Source organism: Myodes glareolus, chromosome 8, assembly GCF_982192425.1.
Source record: "Myodes glareolus chromosome 8, mMyoGla1.1, whole genome shotgun sequence".
Taxonomy (NCBI): Eukaryota; Metazoa; Chordata; class Mammalia; order Rodentia; family Cricetidae; genus Myodes; species Myodes glareolus.
This window is the reverse complement of record NC_142033.1, coordinates 7,918,373-7,944,128: the sequence shown is the minus strand read 5'-3', so window position 1 is coordinate 7,944,128 and position 25,756 is coordinate 7,918,373. Positions and strand designations below refer to the sequence as shown.

General features: G+C 43.0%; 1 protein-coding gene across 5 annotated transcripts in view; it reads right to left on the bottom strand.

Annotated features, from left to right (window-relative positions):
- Wdfy3 (WD repeat and FYVE domain containing 3) overlaps positions 1-25,756 on the bottom strand; it is a 242,562-nt gene that overhangs the window by 71,419 nt on the left and 145,387 nt on the right. For 4 of the 5 annotated variants that reach the window (XM_087908832.1, XM_087908830.1, XM_087908831.1 and 1 more), the window contains 14 exons: positions 25,473-25,691; positions 22,433-22,614; positions 20,482-20,713; positions 18,847-19,007; positions 16,327-16,438; positions 13,140-13,330; positions 11,315-11,467; positions 9,820-9,893; positions 9,576-9,737; positions 8,078-8,172; positions 4,660-4,780; positions 3,672-3,889; positions 2,057-2,292; positions 537-671 (listed from right to left, as the gene is read on the bottom strand). In XM_087908832.1, the coding sequence (XP_087764958.1) occupies positions 537-671; positions 2,057-2,292; positions 3,672-3,889; positions 4,660-4,780; positions 8,078-8,172; positions 9,576-9,737; positions 9,820-9,893; positions 11,315-11,467; positions 13,140-13,330; positions 16,327-16,438; positions 18,847-19,007; positions 20,482-20,713; positions 22,433-22,614; positions 25,473-25,691 (2,291 nt within the window). The remainder of the gene's footprint in view (positions 1-536; positions 672-2,056; positions 2,293-3,671; positions 3,890-4,659; positions 4,781-8,077; positions 8,173-9,575; positions 9,738-9,819; positions 9,894-11,314; positions 11,468-13,139; positions 13,331-16,326; positions 16,439-18,846; positions 19,008-20,481; positions 20,714-22,432; positions 22,615-25,472; positions 25,692-25,756) is intronic. The other variant, XM_087908829.1, reaches the window with a different exon arrangement.

Sequence of the window (25,756 nt, the reverse complement as noted above, 5' to 3'; positions counted from 1 at the left end):
ATTTCAGAATATCAATGTGTAACCATATCATATATACAAGATACTATGATTATATGTGTGTTATATATCTATTACTATATATCTTATGGTGGTAATATTAGTTGATGCTTATAATACTTTTTAATGTATTTTGATATGTAATACTTCATTAAATCCTCACAACCTATGAGATAAATGCTGTTATCGCAAGATGTTTAAACTTAGGAAGCAGACAGAAGCCAGCACATGTGAGTTACCAGGCGTGAAACCCTTGTTTCCAGAGTCTATGGTTTCTGGCCTCTCTAAGTGCTGGGGCACAAACCCCTCCTCTCACTTGGCAGGCAGAGAGTCAGCCAGTAAGCCACACCTCCAGCCTGTAATCTGTGGTCTCAACTACAAACACTGTCTGTGCTTACATCAGAGGTAAGAAAACAGGGCGAAGACGAGAGCCACGGGAAACAGACAGCTATGGTAAACGGCAGCGAGCTTTTTCTATGCGGTAGCCAGCATTGCATGCGGCCTGTGGGCTGCCAGCCATCTGGCCTTCTGGAACTCACTGAATTCAGCATGCTGCGCAGCATCCCCAGCAGTAAGAAAGCAGATTCTGTGCACACGTTGTGGATGGAAGAGACCACTGTTCCACTGGAGGCGGGGACTCCAAAGATAAAGGTCCAGATGGAATCCAAGTCAAACTGCGGATCAAGTGAGCAGCAATAAGACACTGGTCATTTTTTTCCCTAGAGGAGATGCTTAGACATTCTAACATTCTAAAATCTCCTTGAAACTACTTTTGCTTTAACTGAGTAATGACCAACCAATAGATCACTAGTACCCCTCCATTCTACATAACAAAGCTTGGGGAATACCGTATAGACCATCACCTGGTCCATCTCAGCAAGTACCTACACATTCACTGTTACACTATTCCTATTTCTATTCTGACAAAATATGGACCCAACCCCCACATAGCAATTAGAAAAAAGATGAAATCATCAATGTGATCATCTTAAGCAACGTGTTTACAGGAGCACAATGAACTCAGTTCCCAAACTCAGCCACGGCGCAAACGTATGCTACCTATGAGTAAGATCTGACAGAATGAGAGGATGATGGGATTTACTGAGAGCAGCTTTACATAACACCATGACATGGTGCCCTGTGATTCAAAAAGACCTAGGAAACTAAATTCTGCTAAGCATAAATCTAAGAGTAGCACTTAGGAGGTTTCATGAAAATGGCTTAGTTAAATATTAAAACTGCTTTGAATATCATTTGGTGTTGGATGGAAGCAAAGTTGAATTTAAAGGTTAAAGTAAGTCTTTATGGGGCCACAGATTATCAGCTACATACAGACAATTTTAATATCTTCAATGACAACTCAAATCAATCATTATTGTAAATCATCCTGAAAAATGTAGATGCTATATACCATTAAGAAATTAACAATGTTTTTCAAACCAATACTTGTACCTACTCATTTTAGTGGTATGATGTGGTGTGGTGAGGTGTGGTGTGTGTGTGTGTGTGTGTGTGTGTGTGCAAAATAAGCAGATGTGTGTGGAGATCCAAGGTTGATGTTTGATATCTCTCCTTGATCACTCTCTAGCCTTCATTTTTATATTTTGAGACAAAGTCTCCTCATTGAACCTGAGGTTTACCAATTTGGGTACAGAGGGTAAATGAGCTCCAAGGGTCACCCATTCCCCCTACTTAAGGGCTGGGGTCATGAGACTGTGTAGCCATGGTGGCTTTTTACTCGGGTTCTGGGGATCACAGGCTCAAGCTATCTCCCCACACCTTCCCTTCATTTATTATTATCTGGTAGAAAATCAAATTTCTAGGTAAAGTTAGATTACTCAAAACAATTCTTCAGATCCTCGTTAATGTCACCCAAAGTCCTCATGCACAGATACAGAACAACCAGAGAGAAAAGAAGGCGTAACCATGGCAGAGGACGTCTTTCTAGGAAAATTACCTAGCAAATTTTCAGGGTTTTTAAATTCCCAAATTCAGCTTTAAATGTCAGAAGGAAAAGAATGTCAGGTTTTACAGTGACACCTTACTAGGTAATTCCTACCTGGCAGCCCTGCTTACATCGGCTGCTGCTGACAGGCACACTGACCTGCAGGTTCTCAGGCAGCTCACTCACAGGCTGCTGCAGAAACAAGGCCATGAGGAGGAAATAGAGGGCAGGGACATTCGTGTGCTTAGGCAGGAAAGACTGCAGAACCAGGAAGCCGGGAAAATGGCAGGCCTCCCGGTTAATCTCCCTGACTGTAGATCTCCCACCAGCACTCCTGCCCACATTGAACCCTAGAAGGAAAAGAGGGAAGAAGAGTTAGAAAGGGTGCCAGTGCCACAAGGACAAAGAGAGCACAATTCTGTGGCTGTGGCACACTTGTCCTGTGCTCACACAGGCACAGCCAGCCTGGGACCGGTGGCTGACCCCATTTTTAGTCCAGGTTCACGACACCACCTGCTGGACTGAAGCAATCTGCCCAAGAAGACACAGGTTCTCAGAGAGAGCTGGGACAGGTCCACAGATGCTTCTCACAGTGAACAAGCACATTCAAGACAAGAGTAACTAACTGCCAAAGAGCTCTGATGTCCCCACTCATGTTTCCAAAAGAATTAAGTGAAACTGAGCAATTTGTCCTCAAAAAGAAAAAAAAAAAGTCATCCACCCACATCTTAACCTTCAGTTATATGTGGAATCAGGCTTAGGAGTAAATGAAGACAAATGACTTCCTCACACACCACACCTGCACCATGTCAGCAGACTGCAGGCGGGGAGACGGCAGGTCCATGCCCACTGTGGCTGTGGTCTCCCCAAACTGAGTGGGTCACCCACCATTCTCTGAAACGCTGCCAGGAGACAGCCATGGACGTGGCTAAGAACATACATGCATCCATCAATTCTGTGTCTATAGGAGTCCTCAATTACACCAAGTCTCAGGGTACGACCCAAACACGGTCCTTCTGACACCCATGCCCAGCAGAGAGCTCAGTGCAGAGCGAATGTCAGCCACAATTTCAACAGAAATCTTCTGTGCACAGAAACAGTAGTGACTGACTTTTACTCTGAAGCTATTAAAATTTCAAATGGCGATTCACACTTTCAGTTATGTTATTTAACACAATAATAACAATTTATGTCTAGGTTGCTTTTAAGTATATGTATCTTCACCAGTTTCTCAGTGTGGCTGAATTAATTGTCTAAAATATACTGTAATGAAGAAAAATTTCTCACTCTCTTGCATACGTCATCTCGTTTCTGAATCACAATGATCACCATGTGACTTAGGCCCCGCCATGCATATCTGAGACAAGGGGGCGTCTATCCTGATGTGTCCCTGCTGTGTGACCGATGTCAGCCCTGGGCTTTGCTTCTCATCTGTGAGTTATGGATGATATACTGACACATCATCCAGTTACTGTGCAAACCAAAGAAGCTACTGCATGGCAAGCATGGTGACTGACGCAGGACATGCAGCACAGACACTAACAGTCCCATTAATCAATTCTGCTATAACAGTTGAGGTCAAAGAAGACTGTATGGAACAATAAAAGCAAAGCCAGGTCTCTGAGTTTTCACATACTAAAATCCATCTCTGGCTGGAGTTTGAATCTGGAAGACTACAAGGTTTCTTTGTATTGTTATTACACTTGGAAGCAGGGAACTGGAGTCTCACCTAGCACAGTCCCTATCTTGTTTGTCAGCACAGAATCCGTCTGCTCCAACCATCCTCCGCCGCTGAGTCCTTCCTTAAACTTGATGAGGATCGACTGGTTGCTCAGCAGGGCCACGAGGATCCGCATGGCAGCTGTTACTGTGGTGGGATGCAAGTGTTCTTCCATGAACATCAGGATCCAGTCAAAACCCAGGGTCCTCACCAGCTCTTCACAAGCCCTGGTCCAAGACACACGGGTTCAAAGAAAGGAAATTAGCTTTCAAACTAGACTCAGATTTCAAATAGAAAATTTGTCTGAGCTTCATTTTTGAGATATTATCAATTTCAGGGTTAAAGTCAATCCTTTGAAACCTAATGAAGTCTCTTCCTGTTTGACAGGAAGTAACGAGTAACTGATGTTGGATGTCCTTCTGTATATGTGTTCCTTTTATTGGTTAATGAATAAAGCGGTTTTAGCCAATTGCTTAGCAGATGAAAACCAGATAGGAAATCTGAACAGAGAGAGAGAGAGAGAGAGAGAGAGAGAGAGAGAGAGAGAGAGAGTAGGTGGAGTCAAAGAAATGCCATGTACCCACAGAAGGAGAAAGATACCAGAACATTACAGGTACCCACAGCCTTGTGGTGATGTATAAATTAACAGAAATGGGTTAAGATGTAAGAGCTAACTAAGAATATGTCTGAGCCTTTGGCCAAACAGTGTTATAATTAATATAGTTTCTGTGATATTATTCAGGTCTGGGTGGCCAGGAAATGGAAGCACAGTCTCCATTTACAAGTAACAGCATACAGGAATATTGGTTCTTTTACTCCTTTTTATTCATCATTGTTGTCTGTTTTTTCTTGAGAAAGGTTATCACTACGTAGTCCTAGCTGTCCTAGAACTCACAATGTGACCAGGCTGGCCTAAACACACAAACATTTGCCTGCCTCTGCTTCCCAAGTAGTGTGATTGAAGGTGTGCACCCCCATGCCAGGCTAGTTAACTTACTGCAAGTTAATGCTTGTCTTTTCTTTCGATGTATGAACTAGTTTTAGCAAGATGTCTAGAAGTCTGTTCCTCAGAAGTATAAGATTAGCAGACACAAGACCTCCAAACTCCTCTTCTGATCCTAAGAGGGAGATAAACACATTTACATACCCCAGGGATAGAGGATAAAATGCCCAATCCACTTCTTTGAAATAATGGGAAAAAAACCTTGTAGGAAACATGTTCTTCACAAGCGATTTCCACAATAGCAAAATGAAAATGAACCAGATAATTTCTCTTTAGGACCATGACCAGTGTTCATTTATACCTCCAACATTGTCAAAGGTAGCGACTTCAGACTTTACTTCTCTTGTGTTTTAACTAATACTCCCCTATCTTCCTTAGTAGGAGGAAGCCATCAATTAAAACCATAGGAATCAAAACAGTTATTCCCACAGAACCTCAGTGTCCCTGACAGGTCCTCTACTTCCTCTTTCTTTAAAGATGCGGTAAATGCAGTCATGTGACCTAAAGCTCCTGGAACAGGCAACGCCCACATTAAAGCTTTGATATACTTGATGAACTTTCTAATTATGAAGACCTGGAATGTTGCAGATCAGGACCCCAGAGGCCTTAGGCTACCCTAAGCTTGCTCTTCTCTCCTGTGTCTGACCTAACGCCTCTGTGTGATCCAGTAAACCCTTCTGAAAGGAATTAACCCAGCAGACTGCTACCTTTCACCAGCTACAGTTATAGAAACATCAAGATGACATCTAATTTGATCCAAGATGCTCCCTTGCTCTTCTGGATCCTGTTACCCAATGTTTGCACCGGAGTATGTAGAAAAACTACTTACTTTTGCTCTGTAACTATAAAAACTTCACAAAGCCATTCTACATTAAAACATGCTACCTGAGCGAACCTGAACCTAGGCCATGATCACTCATTATTGGTTCAAGAATAAACCAATAGAAAGAATAAACTTTCTATTAATTTCTCTGAGATGAGAGCTATGTTTTCTGTTGAGACTAGATGTTAAAGTTTGAAAATAGGAATCATTAGTTTATTCAACAAATACAATACATACAGCAAAGTGAGAATTTGTATAGCTCAGAACAGAGACAAAGTCTATACAAAAACACAAAAGAAACTATACCAAAGCAGAGTAAGACAGGTTCAGAGGCCCTCAGTGGGGTGTACCAGAAGCTTAGGGCTTGGGTACCGTTAGTCACCACCACAGTTCCATTTCTGCTAGCACTGAGGCCCAGCCAGAACTCTACTGTGGTTTTAGCTTCTACTTGTTTGGATCATGGACTACTCTAGAACTTTAGACTGTCTTTTAAAATATGGATTTGGCTGGGTGTGGTCACACGTGCCTTTAAACTAACATTTTAGAGGTGGGCAGATCTCTGTGAGTTCAAGGCCAGTCTCAGCTATGTAGTGAGTTCCAGGCCAGTCAGGTCTACATAGTGAAATAAAAAGTGAATTTAGCTGAGTACAGTGGTACATGACTTTAATCCCAGCGATTGGGAGGCAGAGGCACTTTGGTTTATATACCAGGTTAGATAACCCAAAGTAAGAGACCCTGACTCCCACTCCCCCCTCCATTTACACAAAGGGAATTTATTACTTTATTCATTATGAATAAAGTCACAAGGGGGACTTAGGCCATCCTCTTTCAAGTGCTGAGCACCAGGGCGCCTTGGAACACTCAGTTCTAAATAGATGTCTCCATCTCCCTCCCTCAGAAGTCAGGGAACTCTGGGGAAGTGGAGGTGGGAAGACTGGAAGAGCCAGAGGGGATAGAGGGCATCCCGAGAACAAGACTGCCATGCCTATGAACTTGGAGACTGTGGCAGCACGCACAGGGCTGGCAGAGGTCTCAGCAAGATGGACTCTAACACTGGGAGTAGCAGATGCCACCCCCATCCTTAACACAGAAGCTGTCTCCAACTAATTGTCACCAACCGTCTCACTGGGGAAACAAACCACATCTAAGGGCAGGCCCGAGTCCCACAGTAGACGGCCAATGCAAAACAAACTCAATGTAATGGCATTTTCAAAGATTTTTATCTCACAATGCTTTGTCTGGGGATTTGTTGTTGTTTTCTTCTCACAGGTCTTTTGCTTATATATTGTGGTTTCTGATTTTGTTTATGGGTTTTCTGTGCATGTGAATATGTGTCTCAGTATCTGTATGTTTCTTATGCTTTTCCTTTGGCCCTTTTTTATTCTGTTTGTTTTTTTCTTTTTGTCCATTCTGGTTTGACTTTATTTTATCTTCTTCTTTTTATTTTATTTTTAGAGGTCTGTATTCTAATGAGACAGAAAGACAGGGTGTGGATTTGGATGTGTGTGGGAGTGTAGAGGATTGTGTTGTGGGGGAGTATAGAGGAGTGTGTGTGTGTGTGTGTGTGTGTGTGTGTGTGTATAGAGGATTGGGTGTGAGGGAGTGTAGAGGATTGGGTGTGAGGGAGTGTAGAGGATTGTGTGTGTGTGTGTGTGTGTGTGTATGTGCGTGCGTGCACATGCGCACACGTGTGTGTGTTTGTGTGTAGAGGATCTGGGGAGAGTTGGGGTTAGGAAAACAATAAGCAGAATATACTGTATAAAAAACATCCATTCAATAAAACCTAAAAACTTTATGTTGGTTTGAGCTACCTTGATTCAAATCTAGTCTCGATCTTAGATCTTTCAATTATGTTGTATGAGTGGCAGATTCTTTTCCCTAAAACAGAGATGGCAGTAACCACAGTACAGGTTTGTTGTGTAGTTAGAGAGAACACACTACCAACACTGTCTATCGATTTCATCGTAATTCTGCTAAGTTTTTCCAAGATCAAAGTGGTTTCAAATGGACAGCAGTAGCGAATTAAGCAGGAGCTGTATGCTCTAGTCCCAAGTCTGTATTAATAGACTGATTTTAGCATTTCAGTCTCTTAATCTTTGTCCTCTGCAAGGTGAGGTTACACTACTTTTGCTATACTTCTTCTGTGTATGTCTGTAAGCTATAAGATTCCATGGGATAGATTATCTGATTATATAACAGGGCTATAACATCAATAATGATGAACAAGGAAGGTTCTCTCTCAGTATCAGCTGTTAAAAAAATTTCTCTCAATGACTACTGAAAACTACAGTAAAAAAAAAAACTACAGAGAAATACTACTAGTAATATGGACATAATTTTAGAAATGAAGTAATTTCAATTATACCAGAAGAGAACTGCCATGACTCTAAAATCAGGAAAGATTTTATATGCTGTGACTACACTACATTTCTGCATACTATATAGATTTAACATGCGATGACATACCAGTAAAGGACAAAAATGTAACATAAAGAGGAATGTCACATAATATTTTCACATACAATTCAGTTTCATTTGTGTCATATGAGGGCAGAGTAATTAGCTGCCCATTTTCTTTGGTTAACTCACCCACATCAGGTTTCTCTTCATTATTAATTTCCATAACCACGAATTTCTCACAAACTGCAAAGGTTGGCAAAGTAGAGGAAATGAACTGGCCAAACCTTTAAATAAAGCAGAAAGAAAAGGGTCTCATGTGTCCTTTCCCTAGATTATGAGATACAAAGAAATGAGAAAACAAACACACACACACACATTTCTGCTTCGACTTCTATGGCTCTTTAGGTGACAGTATTCAGTTTGCTTCCTCTTGAACCACACCTAATGCCATCAACACAAAGATGTCTCTAAGTTTAAGAGGAATCTAGGTTTTCAGAAGTCTGAGCTCATTAACGCACTAAGCCACGTGACTTAAACAAGCTGAAGAGCATGACTGGTCAAGTTAGAATGCTCTAGCTGATCTGTATGAGTCCGCTGGAGCTGGGGGATGGAGAACTTGGGTTTAGAATGCAGGCTAGGTTACACATATATGATGTGTGTGCGTGTATATAAGTATATTTACGAGCACACACACACAGAGGCACTTTTTTAACAATGTGACCGGAGACAGGCAGTTCGAGTTCTCTGGGCCCTTGTTCATTTACACAGCAAATGGAAAAGTTAAAAACTTAAAACTTAAAAAGTTAAAATTTTGATGAGATTTGGTGATAATTTCATCTAAGTGATCATATGGCAGGATAAATTCTAAATAAATAATGGTAATTAAGATAACTGAAATTCTCCAAAACAGTATCAAAGCTTCAGCTTTAAATATCAAAGTTAAAACCATCAAACAACTTTCTGCAGACTCCATAAATGAAAGGAAAGGCTCTGAATTTCCCTCATGTTAAAAAAAAGCTATTGCCTATGGCATATGCATGTGTGTGTGTGTGTGTGTGTGTGTGTGTGTGTGTGTGTGTGTGTGTGTGAGTGAGTGCCTGTGCATGTGTCCAGGACAGAGAAGGAACTGGCTTTCCTACCTTGTCATTCTCTACTTTGTTCTTTTGAGACAGGGTCTCTTCCTGAGTCTGGTGCTCCTACGAGACAGCTGGGGGAGCAGCCAGCCTGCCCCAGTGACCCTTCTGTCTCGGCTTCCATGAGGTTACAGGCAGACCTGGCTGGCTATCATCACAGCTGCATAGCAAGTGATCTTACACCTGGGCTATCTCTTCAGTTACTCTAAACAAATTAATACTCAAATCATATAAAATATTTATGTCCCCAACAATAAAGTTCCATCTGTTTCTGAGTGACAGAGGGCAAGGCAAGGTGCAAAGCAGAAGTCCATATGCATGTGTGACACACACCCCGGGAATGGACTGACCTTGAGAGTAAGGGTCAGGGCTGACAATTCCTATACTGAAAACTTTCACATCTAGGTCAGCCGATGTTTTTGGCTGATTTCCACACCCCTTCCCACACCTTACTTGCACGATACTGACATTACAATTGTTACATAAGCATAGGGACCCTGGGGACCAATTCCATCCAGCTCACTGGCGATTTCAGTCTCTAGAGACAAACCCACCTGAGCAGGTCGTTGCTGCTGGGGAAGCCCTGCAGCAAGAAGCTCAGCACATTACTAATAGCAGCAATGGTTGGCTGGGACAAGGACATGTCTCGGAGAGTCAGGAGCAGCTTGGGGATTAGCTGAAATTCCCTCATTAACTTGGCATTCTTGGAAGCCTCACTGTAAGAGAAAGACAGTTAACACGTTGTAAGACCATCTCCTTCATAAGTGAACAGTCAACTACACGAGCATTAACTAATACCTGGACTCTGTCAGTAGTTCAATGAAGTGTTCAAATAAAGAAAGATGAAGTTCATACGGCGCGTGCAGCCAGACCTACAACAAAGCACGAACAACAGAATATTTAAACCTGAAAATGCCCTGTTGTCAGCAGAACAAAATCAAGTACAGCAATGGAACATACTTTAGTCATATAATTAACTATATACAACAGAAAATGGGGGAGAAAAATCAAACACTATAAACAGACCCAAGAAGACAGAAATGCAATTAGCAAGCTTTTAAAATCTATCGTACATATTCTATATGTCATAAAGATAAATATGTTCGATGACATTTTTAAAGTGTAGAAAAGTGAAAATGGCCAACTAGAAGTGCATTCACGCAAAAGCATCTTTAAATAAAAAGAGAAAAAAAAAGCCTTCCTCTGATGGGAGAATTCATTGCCAGTTGACCTCGGTTATAATTCAGGTACAAGACGAAATACAGGTTTACAAATAAGGACTGTGTTGTCAGACTAAAGAGAAGGCTCAGTCATTAAGAGCCCCCACTGCTCTTGAGAGGATACAGCTTCAGTTCCCAGCACCCAAATTGGATGGTGCACAATTACCTGTAATTGCAGCTCCAGGGGACCTGAAACCCCATTCTGGTCTCCTTGGGTACTGTACATGGGCACAGATATACTTACATAAAAAATAAAAGTAAAATCTTTAAAGAGTTGTAAATATGATACTTCTGGGCAATGAAAAGATTTCTTAAAAATGCATTTAAAAATTAACTGATCATTTAAGGTGAAAGTAATAATATGAACTATTTTGGATATTATAAATTAGAAAAATGTGCAAATACAGGAAAAGGATAGGAAAGAAGAAATGGACATAGTACAATATTCTTCAAAGATAAACCACATTATTTTAGATTATAAAATAATATCAAAGAAAATATACACTGTTATGATTACTTTATTTGTGAAATGGCTGTTTATAAAAAGAGAGGAATTATTTATAGACTATTGTGGCTTAGTAATAAAAGATGCTCTAGGAAGTCATGGAGTAGAAAGGTACTGTGAAATGGAGTCAGAATTTGGTATTCAACTAAATTTATGTTTGCATATTAAATGGTAATCATAAACTTGAAACCGGAGGAATCATAAACTTGAAAACTGCTGTTTTAGGGAAAACATTCTTTCACTATGGAGCTGCTAATCACCCAGGTTCTACTTCTCGTGGAAAAGTTTCTTTCACAAGAGCCTGTTACAGTAGAAATGGGCAGTTGCAGGGTATGTATTAAGCATCTAATTTCTGTAACATTTGTAGAACAGAATGTATTTGGAGAAAAGGAAATATAATTACTTGATTTCTTATGTTTTACTAAATGGTATTGATATAATCATAAAATTACACGACTTCAGACACACATCTCTGAGATAAAACTGCTTAACTCTCTCATGGAGAAGAAAAAAGGAAAAGTTGAATAGATCCATCAACTTTGTATTATCAGTTGGTGTGTATACTTACCTCAAAATCACAAAGCAGGTCTTGGAAAGCAGTGGAATTGGGAATAATGGATGTCTCGTGGCCACTGTCAACGGTCCCCACCAGGGAAAATGTGAGATGCAGGATGTGGCTGTTGAGAAGGGAGCGTTTCTTTTTTAGCAGCATTGCCAACAACTGGAAGAAGAAACACAACAGGCCTATTGCAGATAATCATGTAGATCATGGCACATATATGGGTGGCGCGGGAGAACTGTCTGTATTCTGTCAATCATGTTTTAAATAAACGCTGAATAGCCAGGCAGAAAGTAAAGGTAGGTCAACAAGACAGGAAGTAGAGGCAGGGCAATGGGAACAGGAGTATTCTGGGAAGCATGAAATTCTATCTGCACTCCTGCCCAGACCAACGAAGAAGCAGGATGTGACCTGTCCCGCTGAAAAAGGTACTGAGCCACATGGTTAACATAAAAAGGGATAATGGGTTAATATAAGTTACAAGAGCTAATAAGAAGCCTGAGCTAATGGGCCAATCAGTTTATAACCTAATGTAGACTCTCCATGTGATTTTCTTTGGGGGCTTACCAGCTGTGGGAACTGGGCAGGATATAAACCCCAACAAGCAAGCCCTCATGTTACATACTGGATCTAGTCAATGGATTAACTCTTTGTTGGCTTCATGACCTAATGCTATTAGGGCAGGTGAGGTCCTGCTGGGTGAAAGGAGCCACTGGGGATGTACTCGGATAAACAGTTTTCAGTCCCTTCCTGTCTCCTGCTGTATGAGATCAACAATTCTCCTCGGGCACATGCTCCCCACTCCAATGTTCTATTTTACAACAGAGCCAGCAGATCATGGACCAAGCCTCCACCAGCACAGGCCGGAAGAAAGCATTTCTGCCATTATGCTGTTTTTCACAGGGATCCAAAGTGACAACAACAAGAGCAGAGACTCTCAGTTTTGCCTCAAATATTTATTTTAAATTGTTTCCCTTGCGTCCTTTTTCTGCCCCATAGACTACACAGCAAAGAACGACACCGACCTTATAACCCCCTCTGCACCGTCAGGAACAGTCGTGTATGCTTGCTATACAGTGGCTTTCCATACTTAGTGAGTATGAGAGCTAAAGATGAAGGGGCGGGAAATAGAAGGGAGCCACAAAGAAAATGGGGAAAGCTTTGAGGGGTCACCAACCCCAAGTCTCTCCAAGTAGCAGCTAACCTGATCCATTTAACTTCATTCCCTCTGTGTAGAGAAAGAACACCCAAAACAGCGATCTGAACATGGTTGGCTTTCTCTATCCATGGCGTTTGAACATACAGATTAGGTCAAATTGAGGTCAAAACCATCCTATTTAAAAGCTTTGTACAGACATTTCCTCTAATTATCCCCTAACGACCACACTACATAGTAACTGTAGGGAGAGAACTGTAGGATCAGAATTCACATAGTAGTAGGAGCAATAAACATCTCAGATTTCAGCACATGGCCTAGTCGCACCCAGGTCACATGCAAAAGCAGCACGGATGGATGAGATGTGGATGAGACTTGCGCAGAGACCTGTAACCATTCTGCAGGACAGAGAGGGTCCAGCGTCTCATACGAATCAAGGCTGGCTGAACAATGCAGTCTGTAGGACACGCGAGACTGAGAGAAAGATGTGGACCTGAGAAACCAAAGGTGAACAAAGCCACACAGACGTCTCCTCACTCGATGCATTACTTCTTATACAAGCCCATGGCCTTTCAGTTTACGTGAAAATATAATTCTTCCAGTTTAGAGAACATGACTAATGAGAATGAGACGGTCTGGGGTAAAGCGGAGAGAAGGCAAAGCATTGTGGTCACCAACCTGATAGCCCTTGATTCTCTCCATCTCCTTACTGGCTAGCGGGTTACTCTTGACCACACAGACCAGGGCCTTGACTGCTGCATACAACCCTTCCACATCAGAGGCCATGGCCACTAGGCCCAGGATGGCAGCAGCTCCTCCAATGTACTGCAGCGTAGTGGCAACAGGCTTAGGGACAAACGTTCTTACTCCTGATTGAAAAGAGAGCGAATGATAATTAAATACATTTCCCATGCAAACAAGAAGTCATGCTGACGAGTTTGCTTACAGTCACATATTTCATAAAAAAAAAAAACCTGCAAAGGAAGAATCTGGGAAAAGGCAGTCTTAGTTAACATACTCCCAGAAAGGCGTGAGACGAGAATATAGAATGGGTTTAGAGCAGCTTCACTTATCCAGTACACGGTGCTGGACAAGAGACAGGCTAGAAATACAGAAGTCAGGAATGTGATTTGGGGATACATGTGGGGAAATGAGTGGAGGGCAGGGATGATGCTACTATGTTTGAAGCATTTATTATGCTCTGGTGAACGCTACCTGCCTGCTCTTTAGGACTGAGCTATTAAGATGCCGAATTAGAGGCTGGAGAGATGGCTCAGTGGTTAGAGTCCAGCGTGTGGTTCTGAAGAAGCTGAGTTCAACTCTTAGCACTCATGCTAGGCGGCTCACAACCTCCTGGAACACCAGTTTGGCCTCTGAGGGTACCTGCCCATATGTGTACCTCAGCACCTGCATATACACATACTTAAAAATTTAAAAAAAAAAACTTTAAAAATAAAAGTAGCTGTGACGTGTAGCCCCTGTTACTAAGAAGAATGGATGAAGCTCACTTGAGGCCAGAGTTTTGAGATCAGTCACAATATCAAATGTATGAGGAATCATTATTTTATACTTAGCTAAAATTGCATTTGTACATATAAGTGTATGTGCATGTACACACACACACATTTCAAATGAAATTACATCATACAGGCTTATAATACGCCTCCCACAAACTATCTAACAAACCTTCAATTAGTATCAGGCATGGGAAATCTTTCAAGTGGTTAGTCAGGGGAGTCTGTCCAAGAGAGTCCCAACACAATAGAGCCTATTGCCAAAGCCCCTGGATGTCTCCCTGTTGCCATAGCCCCTGGATGCTTCCTTGTTGCCATAGCTCCTGGATGCCTCCCAAATGCCAAAGACATTACAAATACTTTGAGGGTTTGAGCTGGAACTGACCCTAAACCTCCTCCTTGAGGACTATTTTTCATAGTCCTAGAAGGTGCAACGCAAGGCGCTGAGGGAAGAAGGGATCAGGAGTCCGAGCCAGGTGTGGCACCTATGTCCATCACAATGGCCAGGGGCAAGCTATCCCTGTAAGTGCTGCCCAGCCATGACACATGGCTGGTAAGGTCATGGACCCGAGGATCTTCTAGGGTCACTTTCCTAACCTACTATAATCCTGGCTACAGTCTGCACACTTACCTTTATGTGCACAGATAAGCACAGCTCTCACTCCCCATCAATCTCTATTTGCAGAAGCAAGAGATCAGTATGGAAAGTCACAACAGGTCAAAATGCAGATCAGCTGATCGTGTGATACCCAGCCCCAACTGCTCTATCTCTCAGGGAACAGAATGGAGGAGAGGCTGGGGAAAATGGAAGACCAGGAAGCCTGCTATGAAACTGACTCTTAGAAGTCACAGAGAAGCTGTGTTCATGAAATTTCAGTATGTCTCCCTAAAGACCTGAACAGTTCCAGAACGTTGATATCCTAATGTCGATATCTCATTGGGACCCACACATTGATGAAGAGTGACAGGCAGTTGACAACTGCTGAGAGAGGGAGACTCATTCTTCACTGAAGATGAGCTCTCTGATTGGTTACCCCAAACCAAGTGGGCTGCCTTAAACACAGGCGTGGAAGCACCTGAGCAGACCCAGCAGGCTGCACTTGGTAAGCCGGTTCAGTTCTCTGAATGTGTAATGACGATGGTTTGAAGAGAACAGGCTGTGAATCTGGGAAGCCAGGAGGCAGGGCCCTCAGACATGAGGGGCAGGAGGGAGGAGAGAAACGATGTAATTATAGTTTAACTAAGTAAAAATGGGAAAACCCAATATAAATATACCCACATGTTAATATGAGTTTAATGTTTATAGGCTTTGCAGCGTTTATAACATTTTAATCCATGAGAACCATGGATTTTGAGAACTATTTTCTAAAGCTATCAGGGTAAGTGTTATTCACAGGGAAGGAAACTGAAGTCTAAGCAGCTTAGATGCTTGGCCTGAGTCACTCAGTGGGAGGGCAGGAATTGGAATCTGGTCTGCCAATGCTTTGATTATTACTTCCTACCTTAGCACACTGTACTGGGGTTCTGCAAAGAATGGAAAGCCCTAAGTCCCCAAAGTAGCACTCCATAAGTATCTGTTGTATGCTTTATCAAACAGGGGACCTTTAATAATGCAATATTACCACAAAAGAAAAGCAGGGTCAGGATATGGCCAGCATAGGGTGCTGAAAATTGCAAGGACGAATTAAACATAGGAGTTAGCCCAGCAAAACTGTTTGTTACTCTAAAAAGGAAGTAGCATCACGGGAGCACAACTTTAATCAGTTCTCCTGAAGGCTGGGAGCCTGATCGGGTGCCTTGGATCCTGCCTAACCATAAACTCCGACTGCAAGACAGAGCGTGGTGCTCTAGCAGAGGCAATTCTGATGTCTGCAACAGGCGAACGTGTCTACACTCAGAGGCTCTCCTGCTTCACTCTTTCTGTTGCTGTCTGGAGGTACTGGGGATTGGACCAATGGCTTCACGCATGCTACAGATGGGCTCTACAATGAAGCTACAACCCCAGTTCTTTCAGATCATTTCTAAGGAACAGAAAGACGTACGAGCAAAACCAGCTAGAATGAAACCACAGAATAATCAATGCTTTGATTTTCACAACTGTTTCAACATGTCATTTGCAGTTTATATAGAAGTTCAGGAGATTTCATGAGAGCTCAGAATTTTTAAATATGATTAGAATTTGGGACAAATTCATAACACGGCAGGAACATGATCTGTAATGGTCAAGTGTAATGTCAAATGCTTCAAAATATAAACTTAAAACATTCCTTGTCTCCCTTTATATGAATATCAAGGGAAGAATGGCACATTTGAAAGGAAAGAATTTGAAACAAGAAAGACAAATTACTCACCCAAGTAACCAATGAGAGCGGCCCCAATTGTGCGTGCTGGTCCATTGAGATGGCCTGCGGCATTGTGAACCAGCTTCACCGGGGTGGCGTTCTCATGGGAGGAAATGCCCAACTGGAGAACAGGAAAGGGAAAGAACACAGTCAGAGAACGGTCTGGTATGGTACTACCACTCTTACGAGGGTAGAAACCTTTTCTGTCTCCTACTTATCAGAATATGTAAAGTGTGAGTCTTCTTTACAATCTTTCCTGTAACATGAGGGCCGGCTTGTTGGGGTTTCTGTCCCTCCCAGTACCCCAACAGCCGGCAAGCAACAAAGAAAATCACTCACAAGATTCCATAAGGTTATAAACTGATTGGCCCATTTGGTCAGGCTACTTATTAGTTCTTATGACTTATCTTAACCCATTATTCTGATCTATGTTAGCCACACGGGCTCAGTACCTTTTTCAGCTGTCAGCTTACATGTTGCCTCTTCGGTGGTCTGCGCAGGAATGGCAGAGGAACTTCCCTGCTTCCCAGAATTCTCCTGTTCTCATTGCTCCACCCCTACTTCCTGTCTGGCTTTCCCGCCTATACTGCCTGCCTGGCCAATCAACATTTTATTAAAATATGATTGACAGAATACAATTCTCCCGCACCACTTTCCTTTAATTGGGCAAGGACTTCCACAGTATGAGATTCCATAAAAGTAATTTTAAACACAGTCTACAGAGGTAAGGATGGCAGAGATATTTGAGACATTTCCTGAACGGACCTCCCTGTGGCTTGGAGGCTGTCCACCATTCACTGCCTCGCAGACAAATACTGTTGGCGATATAGTTTTATCCAGACCCAATCAGCTTCATTTGTATAAAATTTCCAGGATTACAGATGAAACATGACTACATAAGGAAACGACAAAACATATCGACTAGGCTCTTCTGCAATTAGAGCCAGAATTACAGAGAAAACCTTTTTTATTGTATTTGTTTAAATTTTAACAATGTCAGTATTTTTTTTAAAATATAAAAGGAAGTCTATGTGGTGGTCCAAGCTTAAAATTTCAGTGTCTAGGAGGCTACGGCAGGAGGAATCCAGGTCAAGACCGATATGGGCTATGCAGTAAGAACTTGCCACAGAAAGCACAAACCAGTCAATCTAATAACTTATCACCAGAAACTGTGTTCTTTAGGATCGTTAAGGTTCAACTTCTTAACATTCTGTGGCCTGGGGTCACACCTAGGGAATGTCTGCAAAGAGAGTGTTCTAAGGCTGAGCTACACTCACGGCTGAACTCCACACTGCCAATGTAAGCGTTGATGCTCAGCAAGATATTCTCAGTTTCCCAATTAAGCTAAATATTTAAATATGTTTGGCCTAAATTAGGAGCAAAATGTACCAAATATAAATGGCACATGAAGGTGGCAATATGGAAAAACAACTATGCTAATTAGAGTCCCAGAATAAAACTAAGAAAATGCAACAGAGAGGTATTTGCAAATCTAATTACTGAAAGGTAGTGGAAGATGTGAATTTATATTTCAAGAGAGTCAATGCTTCCATTCCAATCAGGGAATACATTTCTCAAAAAGTCTAGGTATTTCACATTTGATTTCTAGAGAGCAAATATTTAAAAAAGGAAGAAAGAAAGAAGGAAAGAAAGAAAGAAAGAAAGAAAGGAAGGAAGGAAGGAAGGAAGGAAGGAAGGAAGGAAGGAAGAAAGAAAGAACACAGAGAACAATCACTTCAGATGCTCAGATCTGTATCGGAAGCTACACAATACAACAAAGGAAATAGTTTGGTTTGATTGAATTATCAACTTGACACAACCTAGAACCACCTGAAAGGAAAGCCTCCAATGGAGAACTGTCTAAATCAGACTGGCCTGTGGCCATGTCTGCGGGGAATTGTCTTACTAACTGATGCAGGTGAGGCTGGCCCACTGTGGGTGGTACCATCCCTGCATAAATAGCTAAGCATGAACACGAGACAGAGTCACATGCAGGGTTCCTCCACTTCTTGTTCGAGTTCCTACCCTGATTCAGTGAGGGACTGAAACCTAACAGAAGAAATAACCCTTTCTCTGCTGTAAGCTGCTTTTGGTCACAGTGCTGTGTCAGCGAGAGAATGACACCAGAAGAGGAAATGAATAACAAATGTTGAGAGAGGACCTTGTTACTGCAGTTACATCCAGCAACCCCACGGCAGTCTCGTGGATGCTTTACCAAATTACCACCAAGCTAAGGACAACATTAACTTGATGATCTTAGTTCTGAAGACCTGAGGACAAATCCGGTCCTGGCGGCCTAGGAAGGTACTGGCAGCGCTGTATTGATTGTAGAGAACTCATTGTCTTTTCGCCTGCATTTGTTGGTCGATGGACCCTTGTTTTCATCTTTCAAGCAAGCAATATCCACTCCACTACATTGGGTTTCACCTCTGAGGGACCCTGAGGGGACTGCAGTGGCTCAACTGTGCCCATCTGGACCACCCTACCAGTGAAAACCATCACGGCGAACTGGGAGAGCATTCCACTCACCTGTTTGGCGATAGCTTTGCTGTCTAGCTTGTTATAGACTTTCCGAATTCTTGCCACTGTTAGGGAGGACACAGAGAGCGCATAGAGGCCAAATGACACCTTTTCCTCTGCAACTAGTGACACAGGCGAAGGAATGACACCTTCAGACTTTACATCTTTACCTTCAAAAGAAAGAGTGAGTCTTATCACAATGGCCAATAGTTTTCTATACACTCAGAACAAAGTGTCTATTCTTCCTGTCATTCTTGCCTGGGTGGCTTTAAATATTTTTTAAGTGGAAAGAAAAGGCAGCCAGATTTCAAAACCATTGTGCCTTTTAGCTCTTGCGTATTTCTTTGACTACAGTATAGGAAAGGGGCTGCCAGTCATACAAGCCTACACCATATTACTCTAAGCGAACCTGACCATCAGGCCTACTGCACGGGAGGCAAAGGGGTGATAACTCCATCTAACACCAAACACTCCATTCTGCATGGGAAGGCAAAAGAAGCAGGGGTGTCGGCAGCACAGTGGGGCTCGGCGCTCTGCTTACCAAGTTCTCACCCACATCCCCACGCCCCTCGGAACAGGACTGCGTAGCAGGGTGGGGAAGAACACACATTTTGGAATCTTGCTTTACTACTTAAAATCTATGTAGTAAATCTATTCATCTGTCTGTCTCTGCCTCAGTTCCCACACTGATGAAACGGAAGAGAAAAAGTGGAGCTGAGATACTGATTTGAGAGAAATAGATATGTATGAGGCGGAACAGAGAACAAGGCCCTTGGGGATATTGCCCAGCTGAGCGCAGGGTCAGCCTCATTAGATACAAGGCTGAGGAAACAAAGTACTCAGGCATCATCAAGTTAGTTAACATTTAGAACTTATCTGTCATAACTGAGGTCTCTGAGACCATGAGTGAAACCAGAACAAGGACAAGGCAGATGTGACACATCTGGGTGCCACAAGTAAACTGTAGACAAAAAAGGATTTCAAAAAATGGATTATTAGGGGTGATAGCTTTAATCTTGAGAATTTTGTTTATTGGACCCACTTGTTCTTTTTTAAACATTTAAATATTTAAATTGCTTCATGTGATAGAAGTAGCAAAGAAAATAGGATTGAAGTTGACCAAAACCCTCATCTTTAATCCAAGAAGAAAACATGGGAAATTACTGAGTAGATAATGAATCAGAAAAGTACAGTGTGATTGTGAAAAGGAATACTATATTTTATTTTATTCTTTCTTTCTTTCTTTTTTTGGTTTTCCGAGACAATGTTTCTTCATGTAGCCCTGGCTGTCCTGAACTAGTTCGTGTAGATCAGGTTGGCCTTGAACTCACAGAGATCCACCTGCTTCTGCCTCCCAAGTGCTGGGATTAAAGGCAGGTCTTACCACTGCCTGGCTCTATATTTTGTTTTATCTATCAATTTATTTGTGATGCTGGGGATTGAATCCATGGCTCAGACATGGTAGCAAAACACTCTAATCCTGAGCTATATCCTCAACCTGAGAAGAACACTTTCAACAGGAATGATCAACAAAATTAAAAAGCACTTTCCCAGCCAAACACATACCCAGTCCTACATACAAATGAGTCTAGCTGCAGAAGTCATGTCCCATACAGCGCCCAGAGCTAAGGCTAAGTTACTCACATGGCACACAGACAGCCTGGAAACTTCCAACATAATTTGGTCCGAGTTCATAGATAGTAGTGACACTGGAAGGAGGTAGAACTTCCTCTAAGAAGTGAGTGGGCCCCAGGCGCCAAACCAGTGATGCAGTGTGGCGCTGTGCAGGCGGAGTACCGATGTAGGCGTAGACTGTGCTCAGCACTGGGGGATTGGCCGAGCCTGAGCCTCCAGGAGTGCTGTGGACATAATGCAGCTGTAGAGAAGACACAAGGGTGAGACGGCGAAAACCTGGAACCCAGGAATAACTACTTTTACATTATACGTATTCTCATTATCCCAAGACCATACTATATATTTAAAAACAAGTTGAGAAGCACAAAGGACAAGATTCTACAGTCTGTAACTGGGTGCTCAATGCAAAAATTTGTCATCAGATTCTCACAAAGTACATTATATAGAGAAATGGCAACAATTAAATACAGGGATACTATCACTCACTGCCTGTGGTCTAATTATCAGATTAATGATGCTTCTCTGAAAATGTAGAGTTCACAGTTCTATGATGAAACCACTTTTGATGTGAGTCTAATGAAAATTACTGATTAAAAGTATCCTAATAGTTAGAAAAATAACTATTTTTATTATATATTATTGCACATATATTATCTCAACACAAGATAGGCATGGTTGATTGCCATTCTCAGAGTTGAAAATGTTTTGTTTACTGATGAGACATCTTAATTATCAATCAACTCATTTTAAATAAATATATATTTCAGTATGGTGTAACAGATGAGGAGCTGAGGTCTGCCTGCAGCGGCAGCTTCTGTCACAGGTGAGGGACATTGCCACTGATGTGTTTCCATAACATCAGCCAAATCTCAGATCACACCCAAAACTTTACATTATTAGAGAGTGATCCCAGTGTTGTCAGCACGATGGTAAGGAACTCTCGGTAGACGTGTGTACATGTGTACATGGACATGCGTGTGTAATGATGCTGTGTGCTTCTCCACCCTAGAAGCTGACGACACAGTAACGTGAATGAGGAGCAACCTAGCAGAGAGTCTAGAGCCTCACTTCCAACACCGTCATCTACACAAAGGGATCCATGAATACTGCAATGGGAAATCCTGGCATTCATCTCATGGGCACAGACTGTCACAATGGCATCGCTACCATTGACTGGGGATAACATCAGTGTAAGATGGACACTGTCTCACACAAGTTAAGAGATTTTAACCTCTCTGAGTTCTGTTCAAAGTCAGGACAGCTTACAGCCTGGACCAGAAATGCTTTAGATCGATATAGTCTGAACTGGAAGTGCTTCAGACAGATTTTCCAGACTTTGGCACATCTATGCAAACTTTGCTACTCAGAAAATGTAAAATTCAAAATACTCTGAAATCCCATCCCCCTTTTATGAGTGATACTGGCACTCAGGAAGTTTTAGATTTTGGTATATTTTGAACTATTTTGAACTTTAGGTTTAGAAACGTTCAACTGAGACCAATATTCACCTCATTCAGGATGGGATTCTTTACTTCTCCTTCTCAGTGCTCTTGAATACTAGAGTGTGACATTCTTGATAAAGCTTACATCCCCATTCCTTCAACACAGATGGCTGGGGGGATGGTTCAAAGGGCCTCCTGCTGCACCAGCATGAGCACCCAAGGGAAACCCAGGCACAGTGGCCTGCATCAGTGTGTGGCACCAGAGAGGTGGAGGAGGAAGGCTCTCGGGTGCTGGTGCTGACCAACCTAGTCATCTTGTGAGCTATAGGTCTAGAGGGACTCTGTCTTAGAAACAGAGTGGTGAGCAACAGAGGAAGACACCCAAAGTCAACAGCTGGCCTCCACATACGCACACATGTGCTCATGCACGCACACCCATCTACAGGCATGCACATGCCATCACCTTCTCTCAGGAGCTGGCTTGAGAACGGCTGTGTTTCCTGGTGCAGAATGCTTACCTTCACAGTGCTGACCAGCTGCCCGTCGATATAGAGGGCCGCGGTGCTGTTCTTCAGCATGCCTTTGCTCATCAGCAGAACCAGATGATGCCACTGTCCTTCTACTATCAGCTCTCCACATCGAAAGCGGGCACAGCATGGGAGAATCTCATAGAAGGAGGATTCCTCACTGAAATCATCAACTAAAACCGGGGGGGGGGGGTGTTAGTCAGAGCGCATGCCCACACTGCCCCTGTTCTGTAGCCTGCATCTCTCCATCAGCACCGGAGGACATGCTGCTCATCCCACAGACCATCCTGCCCAGAACCTCAGGACAGCAGCTCTGGGGAGAGGCGCTGCATGGCTCTGTGTGGAAGGCATCCGTTGCTGCAAGCTCTTGCTTTCTGGGAGAACCTTGTTCTACAGATATCCTCTGCTGCCAGCTTCCCACTCTCCCCACTTCTGCGTGACAGGTAGCACTGGTCACACTGTGCTAATGACAGGTATGTAAGCAGTAAGATGACAGGACAGTGAGATTTTCTTCTTTTCTTATCTTATTTCTTTATTTCTGAGACTGTAATTTAATTACCACAGTACTCCCTTCGCTTTGCTTTCTCCTCCCAGATCTTCCCCTTCCCTTTCTCCTCCCACCCCCAGCTCCAGCTCCTCCCAGATCTCCCTCCTTCCCTTTCTCTTCCCACCCCCACCTCCAGCTCCTCCCAGATCTTCCCCTTCCCTTTCTCCTCCCACCCCCAGCTCCAGCTCCTCCCAGATCTCCCTCCTTCCCTTTCTCCTCCCACCCCCAGCTCCTCCCAGATCTTCCCCTTCCCTTTCTCCTCCCACCCCCACCTCCAGCTCCTCCCAGCTCCTTCCCATCTCCCTTCCCAATTGTTCAGAATAAATTTTGATCAACTATAACAAACACTATATGGAAGTGTTCATATTAATTTCATTTTAGTGTTCATCTAACTGAAAATTAATGTACTGTTTTCTGTTCTGTTTGCTGTCCTTGGTGGTGTGAGGAGGCAAATCCAGAACCTGGCACGTGTCAACATGTATTCTTCCCCTGAGTTATAGCACAGTCTTGTTCTTTCTCACAATTTATAACGGGGTAAACATCAGCTGAGAGACAGAGGTTAAAACCACATAAAGGGGAAATGAAGAGGCTAACATAACCCATACATATAAAAGTAAAGTTCCAATTATATGAAAAAAAATGCCGATCCCTACTTTGGGCCTATGAAGGTAGCTACTACGGTAAAGCATCAGATCTTGTTTAGAATGAGAATTTCTTTAACAGCGAAGACACCGCAAATGCAAAACCCACTGAGTGATGGACAACTGGAGCAGAACGGGGAAGCCCAAGCAGTAAGTGGAGACGGCCTCAGGAGGCCACAGTAACAGACGGACGGTGTGAAGAGCATCAAAGGAAGTACAGGACTGGCATGTGCTTAGCATGTATGGCGCCCTAGCATCACACACACACACACACACACACACACACACACACACGCACGCACGCACGCACTCACGCACACCAGCTCTGGCGAGGCGGCTCATAGGTAAAGGCACTTGGCATTGAGCCCGATTGCCTGAGTTTGATACCCGGGACTCACAGTGGCACAGGCTTCTCTCTTGCATCCCCCCAAAGGCACACTAGAGCAAAAAGTTGTGCTTCCCTTCCTTATTAATAAACAGTAAATATTCTCCAGTACTGAAGATGATATTACTTAAAAATTCTATGGAGCGTGTGAAGGTTTGAAAGAAAATGGCCCTCAAAGGGTGTGGCAGTATAGTGGGTGTGGCCTTACTGGAATAGGTGTGGGCCTGCTGGAGGAAGTGTGTCACCTTGGAGGCAGACATTGAGGTCTCATATATGCTCAAGCCAGGCACAGTGGGACAGGCTACTCTTTACTGCGTGCCTAAGAGGCAGAACTCTCAGCTAAGTCTCCAGTACCATGCCTGCCTACACGCTGCAATGTCCCACCATGGTGATAATGGACTGAACTTCTGAACGCTAAGCTCCCTCAATTAAATAAGAGCTGCCATGGTCATGGTGTCTCTGCACAGCAGTACAAACCCTAATGAAGACCAGGGTGAGTGTGGCGGTTTAGCTCCTATAGTGCTTGCCTGCCATGCATGAAAGCCAGACTTGGTCCCTAAAGCTTGCAATCACAGCAGGAGGGGTGGAAGCAGGGGGATATGGAATTCTAGGCCACCTGGGCTAACAGTGAGACTTCCATCTCGGAAGCAAACCAACAGTAACTTTTGGAGAGGAATGGACGGCGCACCACAGTAAGACAGTGCAAAGCCTGGCAGTTGAGGGTTACTCAAGGCTTCGAGCTGGCTAATTAGCTATCACCAAGACAAAAAATAGATAGAGAGGTAGGTTTCATAAACAAATCTCAGGCAAGGCCCTGAACAGAATAAAATTCAAGTTTCCAAATGCAGATGTCCACTATGTGTGTGAAATATAAACACTACGCTTAGAACATAGACTTTTAAAAAAGATGACTTCATGGTTCCTGGGGTAACGTGGACTTAAACAAACAAAAAATGATAATGCCTTCTCCCCCCAGGAAGATCAATTGGACCAAAGAACATTAATTTTGAAGGAAAGATGCAAGAAAAACTGATCACAGGGAAGTGTGAGAGAGGGTGGGAGAAGAGCGACGTGACTGAAATGGGCATCCTCAGCACAGCATCAGGACCAGAATCCTGAGCGCTGGCACATGAGATGCGCCCTTGCTCAGGCCCAGCCTCTGCTGCTTGCCTGCTCACTTTGAAAGTGCTTTAAGTGGGGTGTACTTAGGACCAAAAGACACAGCATACATGTAGGAAATTCTCAAAGAAAATATGTATGTGTGTGTATGTATATATGTGTATGCAGGTATGTATGACACACAATTCACAGGTAAATAGGCAAAAATTCATATAACCTGTTCTACACTAGCCTAGTAAAAGCCAGATGAGGATTAATACTTTAAATTTACAAATGAATATTAATTAAGGTAGACATTCCCCTTTGGAATCGTGAGAGCAGAAAGAGGCTGACACCAACCGTAGTTCTGGAGTAGCTCCTCCTTCGTGGAGACAATTAAGGAGCGGTCTTTTGCAGACAGAACTATGGCAAGGCACACATAATGCTGCTCGGAGGAATTCGCTCGCCGCACAACAGTGAGGAGCCTGACGGGGTGGTTATTAGGAGGAGAACTGAAGTGCTCGATGCAAAACCAGCAGGAATAGCTTAGGCCAGAAGGAGGAGGGAAGAACCTCTCACCTGGAGTCAAAAGAGAAAAATCACGAAAGGCTCCCATTTGTGGCTCCCATTTACATTCTTAAAGA